Below are 13,190 nucleotides of genomic sequence, written 5' to 3'. Positions count from 1 at the left end.
AGAGAACTATTATTATTTGTCTAGTTTTACTTGAATTCTTAGCTATGGATGGATAATAAAGCACCTATTTGAGGAGATTTTCTTGTCGAAGACTTTGAAACTTCTATATTTTATCATGGCTGGGGTTTATGGATGCAAACGATTTCTTGCGTAAGTGGTCTCTAGACATTGTTGTACTTTTGTTTATGAAAGATTGTTAAGTGTAATTGTACCTCTCTAGTCATGGTAGTGCATTCTCTTCACATTGTTCTTGGACAAATCCCTCCTTTTTAACCCTAGGAAGATTTCTAGTGGAGAATCTTCTCTTGAATTGATATTGAATCTTGTAAGGTACTAGATAGATTTTGTAAGATTTGTAGTGGACAACCCTAGATATCACCCTAGATATACTTACATCCTCTCAAAAGAGCCCTCAGTTGACCACATTTGCACCGAAAGATATAGTAGGCACTAGTCTTGTCCCTTTAGTCAATAATAAAACCTAAAATTCAACTTCTCTTTTATGTTTTAGACTTAGGTTAGGGTTTTACAACAGCTTTACATGAGTTTTCAGCAATAAATAAGCTAGACATATTTGTAATTGTGCATCTATTTGAGGAAAAATTAATCTTGTTACCGTATTTTTGTCTTGCTGATTTCGTTTACAGCCTTATTAGAGCTAGATGTCATGATACTTTAGGATGTTATATACAATTTAATGTTCATATTTAGCTAGCTTGATAAATCCTAGCTTAACTCATTGATTTAGCCCTATTTTTTGCTTGGCGATTACTTGTTTCAAGGGATGAATCTATTGTTGTTGTTATAGCTCCTTTTACTGCTTTAACTTATCACCTTTAATGCAAGTTTTGCAATAGCCAATAGTTTTTCTCTTCTTTTGTAGTGTTTGGGGACGTCCTTGTACCAAATGTTAACTTATTAAACCTTGTAAATTCCCTAAATCCTCATCCATTCAAATCTGGAAATTGCATTGAGTAACCACATTGACCTTACCTTGATTATTATATTCTATTGGTGGTGAATGAAATAGCTACATAGATGTCCTTAGACTTGATCGTGTCTTGCCTTACGAACCCTAGAGGCTACTAGGGAATCCTCCCTCAAGTGGATCCATCCTTCACCAAAATGCGGGAGGTTGTGGCCTAGGTGACAGTGCTAACACTTTCATGTTCCACTATTCATAGCATTTTCTGACAGCAGCTTCAATCCCTACAACAGGGTTATTACACAAACACAAACACACATTTCATACAGCCTTACTCTACTTCACCTATCCTCCACACCTACTAAAATCAGCTCCCACAAGACCTCATTTTCCTGGCCACTCCATTAGGGAGTCACACCCAGTCCTGCTTTGCTACAATGTGAAAAATCACAAACACACACAGATTGAAGCAATACAAGATCAGAGATACACAAACTCTTCAATATTTCCCTTATTCAGAAATACACATGTTTAGCATTGAGTAACCACATTGACTTTACCTTGATTATTATATTCTATTGGTGGTGAATGAAATAGCTACATAGATGTCCTTGGAATTTATTGTGTCTTGCCTTACGAACCCTAAAGGCTACTAGGGAATCCTCCCTCAAGTCGATCCATCCTTCACCAAAACGTGGGAGGTTGTGGCCTAGGTGACAGTGCTAACACTTTAATGTTCCATTATTCATAGCATTTTCTGACAGCAGCTTCAATCCCTACAACAGGGTTATTACACAAACACAAACACACATTTCATACAGCCTTACTCTACTTCACCTATCCTCTACACCTACTAAAATCAACTCTCACAAGACCTCATTTTCCTGGCCACTCCATTAGGGAGTCACACCCAGTCCAGCTTTGCTACAATGTGAAAAATCACAAACACGCAGAGATTAAGCAATACAACATCAGAGATACACAAACTCTTCAATATTTCCCTTATTCAGAAATACACATGTTTATACACAAACGTGGTAGAATCCTACTAAGAGACTCCAAATATCTACACTAACAAACTACCCTATTCTTGCTCTTAAATCTACACTAACAAACTACCCAATACTTCCTCTTAAACCTACACTAACAAGCTAGCCTATAATTGCTATTCTTGAATACACATAGAGATGAGCTGTCTACAATCTAAAATGGATTCATAAATATTAGCTATTACATTTATGTATTGGACGGTTATTAGCCTTTTTCTGACGGGTTGGTTCCTTGGTTCCAGAAAAACTGGTCGACGGATGCCCCTTGCTAGCTTTTGTGTCAGGGGTTTTAAGTTTCTTACTCATTTATTCCTATAAACCCAGAGATAAGGGAGATCTTGCCAATGGACCAAACATCAAGCTCCAAATGTAAACTCTATACCAGAGTTGCAAACATCCCGATTTTATCCCAAATTTGCAATTTTTGGGCCTAACCGATGTTTGTCGATTTTTACCAATATTTTGGTTTTATCTTAATTTTGCTGATGTTTGCTGACTTTTACCAATATTTTCGCAATTTTTACAATCTTTTGGTTTTCTGGACCCTTGCCGATTTTCTCCCGATGCCAATGTTTGCAACATTTCTCTATATAATGTACTTGATGACATTGACGTTAGGGGTTAATAGATACATGACCAAACAAAATTAGAGGTTAAGGTTAGTGGTTAGCAAATTAAACCGCCATAACCAACCTCAAGTGCTATATAGTAATGTAATGAGGGATGAAGAACTTGAGAGAGTCGTGTATGTAATGTGGGTAACCTAGCCACATTCCCAACATGTAATCGCTACATCATCATTTATATAACTGACATTTATTATTCCCACAGAACATATTTGTGATGTTGTGTCATATATGCGCCCAGAAAATTCCTACAGATTTTAAGAGGTGACCCAGAGTTCTGGGGCAAAACTAATCTTATTTTGAAAATTTACTTTCCAAAGTCCCTGGAATGTTGTTTATCACAGCCAAAATAGAGTAGGTGAGAGTTGAGACTGCCTCATCTTCCCATATATTAGTGGGAGCAAGAACTTTAGGTGGTTTCCGGTGATTTGTTTGCCAATTTTGTCTTCTTAGATATCAGTGGGGAAACAGAAGCGATATTGACTTATGAGAAAGATTGTGTAGAAGTGGACCTGAGCAAAGGGATGCCAAAGAACATAAGTTTGAATGTTGAAGATCATTAAGGGACCTATGTTCTCAATCATGAAAACAACCATTTCAATGCCGAGGGTATTTTGAAGTAAGGCACTTAGCTGCAACTTTTCTTTTGATGTTAAAGGGATAAGGACGACCATCTTCTCCATCTAAAAGTTGCCTAGGATGGATTCCAAGCAGTAGGGAGAAAAAGAGGGAAAAAGCTAGACTCTCAAATTATTGGAAGGACCATTATGCCTTGGCAAAATAGCAGATAACCTAGAAAATGTTAACGAAACCTTAGGCTGTCATTCTGACTTAAGGCTAGTCTTGATCAGTGCAAACAAATCCCTCTTGTTAAATCCAAGGTGGTCAGTTCAGGACTGTTTTAAGCATAAACCAGCCTAGGCCAATTGTACAAACCAGCTCAACCAATCAGGACCAGTGTTGTTAAAATCGCGATAAAATCGCGATTTTATCGGAAAATCGCGATTTTTTCCTCTGCCCGATCAAATCGCGATTTTTATTCGTAAAAATCGCCACTTTTTTTTATACCGATTTTTATCGAAAAAATCGCGATTTTTTCAAAAAATCACGATTTTTAAGAAAAAAATCGTGGGGGCTTGGGACAGCGTAGTTTTATAACTTTTTTTGGGTTTTTTCATGCATTTTTTTTGAAAGAAACAAATAATTTTTGAGTGGGGCAACTTAATGATCAAGTCTATGCCCTAGTATGGATATGCTATTCATGGTAATGTTAAATTCTTAAAGTAAAAGTGACATTCTCCTTAATCTTCATTTTCATCCTTTTACTTAAATTTTTAACATTACCATGAAATGACTCAAGATGTTTGAGAGTGGTTCCAGTCTCATTGGATTTCATATGGAGAAAGTAGAATTTTAGATTTCATTTAAAATCCAGCAGACTTATCAGTTTTTCAGGATTTTAGGATTGGGAGATTGTAATGTTTCGAGGTGACACCATCCGCCCAGCCTACCCCTGCCACCAGTAGAGGACGTGGTCTACCTCCTATAGCTCCTACTTCTAGTTCTTCAGCTTCTAGAGCACGTCAGACTCCACTGCCATTTCCACCAGCACAGGCACCAGCTTCTACATCTAGAGGGAAAGAGAAAGCTGTGCCATTTTCTCGCAAGAGGGGCAGAGGAAATCAATAGGATTAGACTTTCATTTTATTGTATATGACATTATGACATGATGAGATACATTATCATATTTTTTGTTGATATTTTGAGGCTGAGTTGGACTTGGGACTCAGGACTTACTATTCAGGACATGATTCAATGTTATGTGTGATTTTAGAGCTAGAAATGATATTAAACATCTTATATATTAGTTTTTTTATCATATTTATGTGTCAATGTATTTATTTTATGTTGTAGATGGTTTAGATATTAAAAAAATTGAAAAAAAATGAATATTTTTGTGCCAAACGATTTTTTCCCGCTTTTTTCCGATTTTTTTCCCGATTTTAACGATTTTTTCCGCTTTTTTCCCGGCGCCGATTAAATCCCGATCGCGATGTGTGCAACACTGATCAGGACTGCTCTAAGCCTGAACTGACAAAACAGCCTAGACCAATTGTACGAACCAGCTCAGCCATCTGGACAGTTCTAAGTCTGAACTGACCTATTGACGACAGAGCCAGCTCAAACAGTCAGTCACAACTCAATCAGTCTGGAAAAAAATACGAACAATAAAGATTCAAATGAAACAAAAAAAATTCTAGAACAACTTAAAACCCTAAAGTCTATTATATAAGCAACCCCATCTCTCTAACTCAAACACAACATAGTGGGCATATGAAGGACTCAAGCTGTACCATTCACCGGTGCCTGGAGCAAATCTGGAGTTGATTCAGCAGTGAGTTGGGGCAGATTTCAGAGGGGATTTGTTTGAATCTGTTGTCCATTTATTTGCTACAAGATTGAAGAATATTTGTTGGCAAAACTTTTGTACACATTCAAAGGTATGCTCACACATTTAATTTGTCAATTTCTTGTTTAAAAATTATGATGGCATCTTTCTTAAAATGCAATAATTGTGAGAAGAAACCAAAAGGCAGGGTATACACAGGGTGAAATGACACTTTGGGTATACTGAAGCCCGGAGGGCAAGCCAAACACTGCTCATGTAAACTCGATGATTTATTAGTTCAAACGGCAGCATCTATTTAAGTCATGAAGCGCACCATTACGATGATTCAGAGGATTAGGCAGAGATGCTGTTGGTCACAAGATGATCTGGACACTTTATGATATCAACGAATCCTGATTCGTGACTTATGACATAGTAGCTTGTGCAGTCACTTGATTATAGTATGATGATCTTTAGACACTAGAGGCCATTTAGAACCTCGTATTCTCTGTTGGAATGAACTTTAATTCAGGGAAAAATTTGGAGCCTAAATTTTGCAGATTGCCTAATTTTCCATGCTTTAAAAAAAAAATTCAATTTCCAGTTTTTCTAAAAATGATTCACCCAAATTTTATTTGATAAGGCTATTTTACCTTAAAAATCAACAAAATTTTATAAAGACTATGAAAAACCACTAGAAATTTGAATTTTTTACAAAAATATGGCTAAACATTTTACAGTTTGCATATTAGGGACTAAGAAAGATTCGCAAAGGTTTTTACACTTTAAGATAGATTTTCATACCAAGTTATCCATTTTGGCATACCAAGCTCGAGGAGCTTGCTTGAGACCATAAAGGGATTTCTTAAGCCGACATACAAGGCTGGAGTCTGTTTGTATAAAGCCAATAGGTTGTTCCATATAGATTTCTTCATGCAAGTCCCCATGCAAGAAGGCGGATTTAACATCCATTTGATGGACTTCCCATTTGAACGAGGCAACAAGGGAAAGAACAAGGCGGATAGAGTTCATTTTGGCAACAGGGGAGAAAGTTTCAGTGTAGTCAATGTCTTCAACCTGTGAAAAACCTTGAGCAACAAGACGAGCTTTATGTTTATCAAATTTCCCATCTGGTCCATACTTGGTTCTGTAAACCCATTTGCATCTAACAAGTTTTCGTCCCTTTGGTAGAGAAACAAGATCCCATGTATCATTTGCCAATAATGAATGATATTCTTCATTCATAGCTGCTTCCCAATCTGGATGGCCTGAAGCTTCTGCAAAGGTGTCAGGATCATAATTTACTGGAGCTTGAGCCAGTAAAGAAGAGGCTCTGTCAAACTGAGAACGTGTGTGTCGCTGATCTGTAGGATCACCAGCAAGATCACCTGCTGCATCTCGAGTAGCACGAACCCATTTTGGAAGCTGAGGAGCTGAAGGAGGATCCTGAGATGGTCGGGGAGGATTGTCATCCTCACTTTCATCATCTGAAGAAGAAATGTTTTCAAAAGTAGAAGAGATAGGGAGAGGTGGAACATCCGCCGGACTAGGCTCGCAGGCCGATATATTTTCATCAAATTTTACATCTTTTCTAATGATAACATTTTTGGACTTAAATGGAATAAGTCTATAGCCTTTGACATCTTCAGAATATCCAACAAAAGTACATTTTTCACTCTTAGGTTCTAAAGCTTTATGCTTTTCATCTGGATTATGGGCCCATGCTTCACTTCCAAAAACACGAAAGTGACTTACATCTGGTTTGATTGAGCTCCATGCTTTTTCTGGAGTGATATTCTTTAAAGCCTTAGTAGGAGTGCAATTTATTATGTAATTTGCACAGTTAATTGCTTCTACCCAAAAACTAAGACCAAGTCCTTTAGATTGTAGCATACAATTAGCCATTTCCTTTAAGGTGCGATTCTTCCTTTCAACTACACCATTTTGTTGTGGAGTATATGGAACAGTATGTTGCATTTGAATTCCATTCTCAGTGAAAAAGTTGATGAATGTGTTTTTAACATATTCTCCACCATTATCAGATCTTAGCTTAAGAATTTGATGTCCAGATTTTTTTTCAACAAAGGCCTTGAAGGCCAAAAATGTGTTAAATACTACACTCTTGAGTTTTAAGAAGTATACCCAAGTGCGTCTGGAGAAATCATCAATGAAAGTTAAGAAATACTTGCAGCCAGAGAATGAAACAACTGGAAGTGGACCACATAAATCACTATGCACAAGCTGTAAAGGGGCTGAGGCGTGCCAAGAGGCACGTTTTTCAAAACTGTCCCGATGATGTTTTCCGAGTACACATCCGGAACAAACACCATCTCTGCAAGATACCATAGGAAGACCTGTCACCATATTTTCTTTACATAGATGCTGAAGGGAGCGATAATTTAAGTGACCAAATCGCTCATGCCAAAGTTTGCTCACTTCATCGTTATGAGCAACAAATACTGAAGGAAGATTTGATGACCCAAAGTTGTGAAACTTATACAACCTTGTAGAATCATCAGCAATGCCAGTAGCTAAAATCTGTTTAGGATCTTTTAGATCCTTGATTACAACATCATGAGGTGAAAATTCAACGATTTTACCTTCACTTGAGTGAGTTATCTGATATACAGATAGAAGGTTGCAGGATAAGGTTGGAACACATAATACATCATTAAACTGACCATTGTCTAGATGAACAGTTCCAGTCCCTACAACACTAAGAGATCTATCATCACCAACATATATATTTTTGGTGTTACAATCATTTAAAGAAGAAAACATGGCTTTGTTTTTGGCCATGTGATAAGAAGCTCCAGAATCAATGAGCCACTCATGAGAATGAGAAGAAGAAGATACATTTAGTGCATAGCCAGACCGAGATGCTTGACAACCACATCCAGAAAGTGCCATTCCTGAAGATGAAGTTGAAGTTGAAGATTGCTCCAAATGGATGTTATGTTTCTTCATCGCTGCTTCCAAGGCTTCCATCTTCTTAAAGCATTTGGATTCTAAGTGGCCATCTCGATTACAAAAGTTGCAATGTCTATCAGTCTTCTTCCATTTGTTTTTATTTGTCTTATCATTTTGTTGAAATAATTTTTCATTTTGAGGCTGAGATTGCTTAGGACCCTTGTTTGGTTTAGGACCATTCTTTTTAGGATATGACTTCTTAGGATTCTTTGAATTTGGTTGCTGCTGGGCGGCTAACGCTTTCTTGGAAGAGTTTCCAAGATTAAGAAGACCAAGGTGTAAGAGTTTTTCTTGTTTTCTTATTAAAGAATCACAAAAAGAGTCAAAGGAAGGGGACTTGTATTCTGTTCCTTGAGAAATGAAGGCTTCTCTTGTAGAATGGAAGGTGGAAACAAACACAGAGTAGGCTGGTCCCAACTTAGTAAGAATGGAGTAGATAAGGTTAGTATCTTCTTTCTTAACCTTAACACCTTCCAAGAGATATCTAAGGGTCTTGAATTTGGACAAGAAATCTTCAATGCAAGAAAAGTTATTAGGGTCCAATGTAAGCAACTCATTTTCAAGTTGATGGGATCTAAGTTCATTTTTAATCCCAAAAACTTTATTGATTTGTTTCATTGCTTCATCAGGAGTATCAAGTTCTGCAATATGGAATCTAAGATCTGGAGAAATAGACATCCCTATCAATCCACGTGCTTGATCTTGCCTATTTTCCCATTTAACAGCCTTATCTTCATCCTTCGGTTTTTTTTCTTGGCCTGAGGCTATTCTGTAGAGACCTTTACTTCTAAGTAAATCCTCAATGTAGGACAACCATTGGAAGTAGTTGGTGTTGTCAAGGGTAACTTGGTATTGACTTTCCATTTCAACGGAAACTGAAGCTAAAGATGCTGAAACTAAGTGTTCCAATGGATAGATCTCGAAAAATTAGGCCGTTTCAAAAAAAAATGGTTCTGAAAACGGTTTCCGGATGAAGAAGTTATGGCTTTTTGAAAAAAAATTGATGAAGTCGTCGACGAAGTGCGGGAATGTGCGGAAATGAAAAAATCCGCCCCCAAAAAATGGAGACTTGAACCCAAGACCTCTACTCTCTTAAAATAGCTTTGAACCAATTGAGCTATACAAAAAATTTGAGAGAGAGAGAGAGGGGGAGGGGGTGATGCTTTGGGTTGCGTGCTTGCTTTGAGAAAGCTCTTTTTCCCTACAAAACAAAAAACACAAAACCCAACACGGACATGCAAAGAAAACGAACCTTACGGCTCGAAGTTAGCTTTAGCCGAAAAACTAAATATTTTCAAAAATGAACCTTGCGGCTCAAAGTTAGCTTTAGCCGGAAACTAAATATTTTCCTCAATGTTTCTGATTTTCCGAGATCACACTAAGGCGCAAGGAAAAGAGCATACGCATGAGAAAAATCCTTCCTTTCTGTTTCTGATTTTCCCAGATCGCATAAAGTCGCAGAGCAAAGAGCATACGCAGAAATGAAAGGTATAGATCCAGTAATAAAAAAGGCTAAATAAACCGAAACCGAAATAAACAGAGAGAAAATAACTGTAAACTGCAAATAAGCACTGTATACCTCTAGATCTTAAAAATGACGCAGCTAGGGCTACCGGAAACCTTTTCGCGTGAAACGAAAGGGGTTCCTCACTAGAACAGATTCTCCCAACACAATAGAGCAGTCCTCTCAGCCCGAAAGTAGTCAGAAACAGTAGATCTGGGAAACAACAGTCGGATGCAATTCTACTGGCTTCAGATTTGGATCACCAACGAACGCGGCCCTCAAATAGCTCTGATACCATGTAGAAATTTACAGGGTAAGTTCCTCAGACAGAACACCAAAGGACACCGCTCACAACCAGATCGCAGATCAATACACCAGTATTTTTGACGTGGTTAAAACACTCAAAGAGGGAAACAGTCCACGGCCTGAGCCAACGCAGCCACTTCAGGCAATTTATTAATAAAAAAATGAAAATTTACATAAGCTTCTCTCATAGACGGATTACCCTACAAATGACCCTCCATGCACTTTAAATAGAAATCATGGACCAATCGGGTGTCAAGCCACGGATCAAGTGTCGGTAATACCAAGGAGAGAATGAACCGTCGGATCACTACATATCGTGACCGTCGGATTGTAAGTTACAAAATGTACAAGGTAAAGAAACACACTATACCTAACTCTATACTAGACCAAGTTGTCCTTAACTATTTCATATGTATCAGAATATCCTAACAATTTTCCCTTTTTGGTGTCTAATGGTTTGAATATATATATATATATATATATATATATTAAAATCTGAATATTTTAAGTAGTTTTTATTTTGCCAGTTTTTACACCGATTCCCCACTCAGTTCCAGTTTAGACTTTTAGGCTAAAACAGTTCCAGTCCAATTCAGGTTCTGACCACTTTGGTCTTGATCCTATTTCATGTTATTTCTTCCACCTCCAAGTATCATCGAGGTGGCTGAGTGCACTTCTTATTTATTCTCTCTGTCATCACTAGTAGAAAAGTGAGCCTCAGTACAGTTAATCTCAATTTGGCATAAAAGGGTGAGAACTAATCAATATATAGTTTTATAAAGTCCAGACTCCTCACAGTACATTGTCAGTTGTATATGAGTTCAGTAAATGATTGCATTTTGTAACATCTTTTCACCCCCATCGTGGATATGTGATGTATGCAACAATCTCAGGAGTTTTACAGTACAAATAAGTACTTTCTCTCAACAAAGCAACATAAGGATAACAGGCAGGAAAGCAAGAAAATGCTTCTAACATAGCTACCATATCTAAGACAGAACAGTGTTTTCGCTTTTGAGAATATGGACAACAAGCTGGCTTTTTGTAAACGTTCCTTTCATTAATGTAATAAATATAGCTTGAATTAATTACAAATATAGTTACCTACATGACAACAAGGTTCAGATCATCAACAGTGGTAGTTTCATGCAAATGCAGGTTTCCAAATATATAGCTAATAACAAAATACCTCATTTTCCTGCAATGCCCGCGATAGAAGTGCATCTTTTGCTTCTAAAGACTCTTGTGCAGAGCTCTCCTCTTCCTTGAGTTTTTCTGCTTGTGCTTTCAGCCGTTTTACTTTATCCGTTGCTTCACTTTGCAGTTCTTCAGTGTCTACCTCTTCTGCAAAAGCCTCTGCAGACTCCAAGTCAGCTTGGACCTTGGTGGAGGATTCAATAGCCTTTTGAACAGACTTCTCAGCAGATGCAACTCCTTTTCTCAAGTCTGAAACGCGATTGTAGGTTTTGCTGAGAGCATTTCTTAAAACCTGTTCAAACAAAGCATGAAGGCATTTATGTTCGAGAAACTAAATAACAAGCCTTCAATGTAAGGCATATATCGACAAGGGGTAACCATATGCCCAGTACAGTGTTTACTGGAAAAATATAATGTGATATCGAAAGATGTATAGATCTAGGATAACAAAAGAAATAAAAGCTCAAAAGCAAAGAGAGAGGGTGGGTACCTCCCAGAGTCGGTCTGAAGTGTGGAATTGTTCAATGTTGGCAGGAGAGAACACCCACCTCACAATAGCAATATTAGAGATAATACGATATCCCATCATGCGATCAATTGCAATAGCAGTCATTTGGGCACTATTTTGCCACAGTTTAGCAACCTCTGATATGACTAAGATTTGATTTGATTCATCAGAAGCCAATTTACTCAGTACATACCCATATCTCTCTAGGACAGTGACTAGATGAGTGAAGCTTTTAGATCCAATATGAAGAAGAGTTTGAACAACCACTTCGATAGCAACCTTGTGGCCATGTACTAATATAATCTTCTCCTCTACCCAAGGATAAATTTCACGAGCCAACTTTTTTTCCTTTACCATACCACTTAACTCTGCAGACAAGGCAAATTCTCCTTCATACTGTTCCCCTTGACTTTCTCCACTGTATTTGAAACAAATTCCTCCTTTGGGTGGGAGAAGTTCTTCTAGCTCAGGAGCATTATCTAAACTCTGCATGAAATAAACACAATCAAGCATGATGTGCTACATAAATGGTAATTTAATACAGATTTCCTACAGCATATACTAAAGCTAGTAAATAACGCAAATTCATTAAAAGAATTTTTAAAAAAAGCACCTTGATAACAAAAAACAACGAACAAAAATCTGAAGATTTAAATTGAGGAAAAAAACCCATTGAGTATGCCATGTTATAATATAACTGTAGATACCAATGTGAAAACTAAGCACTACTACTTTCATATTGCAAGTATAACCCTTCCTCGATGAAAACATGAATATTCCAGTATTACCACTATACCTATATGCAAGTTCATTTAACAGATAAAACACTAAAAACAGTTTATAACAAACCAAGAGAACAAATAATCTTACAAACAAATCATGAGAACAAATTTAATCCCAGATAATTTGGTTCACAATTAACCGTTGACGTGTTTCAGTGGAATGGATCTCTGAAGTTAGTACTTATTGAACACAACCATGCAAGCAGTGAATCCAAATAATCAGAGTAATATACCTCCTTAATTTTGTCCCAATACGATAATCTAACTTCCTTTTCAAGCACTTCCTGTGCAAAGACACGCTGTGGTGACCATTTTGGAAGATCCAAAACATGCGCCCATTCTTTCCAAGGCCAAATAAACTGGAAATTTGATCTGAAAACACAATTAAAAGTATAGAAGATGAAACATTTTACTTCTGACTCCCTTTCTAAAAACTATTTGATGCTTATTGCCAAAGAACTAAACGTTTGTTAAAAAACCTTATTCCTTAATTAGATGACTAGATTCAAGGAAAGAAAAGATACATCAAAAAATGTTGTATGAAACATTCAAAAATATGTTTAAGGATGTTTCATGTGTCTTTCAGCCTAGTATCCAGCAAAATATTAAATGTAGTACATATAAAGTTTAAACTCCCTAGTTTCCACAGATTTCAGATCTGTCAAACTCACAAGTGATGTGCAAACCAATGGACAAAGCGAGTCCGGCACTCCATATCTAATTCACCAACTCTATCAAAAAGTGTACGCACAGCTCCAGCCACTACTGCAGGGAAAGCTCCAGGAAGGGCCTGAACTAACAAAAAGCCCAAGGGTATTAATAATGCTAGTCGAAGTTATAAAGGTTGCAACTCCCAATAAAAACATTCTATATACCAATAATAAGAGGGTCCCGACATGTACAAAGATAACAAAAATAATTTTGATTCGAAAAT

At 37.2% G+C, this 13,190-nt stretch overlaps 1 protein-coding gene across 2 annotated transcripts in view; it reads right to left on the bottom strand.

Annotated features, from left to right (window-relative positions):
• The window catches only part of ABH1 (ARM repeat superfamily protein), a 375,899-nt gene that overhangs the window by 47,078 nt on the left and 315,631 nt on the right, over nt 1–13,190 (bottom strand). For both annotated transcript variants that reach the window (XM_089402626.1, XM_089402625.1), the window contains 4 exons: nt 12,928–13,046; nt 12,490–12,628; nt 11,457–11,960; nt 10,959–11,258 (listed from right to left, as the gene is read on the bottom strand). In XM_089402626.1, coding sequence (XP_089258752.1) covers nt 10,959–11,258; nt 11,457–11,960; nt 12,490–12,628; nt 12,928–13,046 — 1,062 coding nt within the window. The remainder of the gene's footprint in view (nt 1–10,958; nt 11,259–11,456; nt 11,961–12,489; nt 12,629–12,927; nt 13,047–13,190) is intronic.

The sequence above is a fragment of the Pinus tabuliformis genome, chromosome 2_1 (assembly GCF_031772625.1).
Source record: "Pinus tabuliformis cultivar Carrire ecotype Pingquan chromosome 2_1, CPIR1, whole genome shotgun sequence".
Lineage (NCBI taxonomy): Eukaryota > Viridiplantae > Streptophyta > Pinopsida > Pinales > Pinaceae > Pinus > Pinus tabuliformis.
The sequence above is the reverse complement of the archived record's forward strand: the minus strand, read 5'-3'. Positions and strand labels throughout refer to the sequence as shown.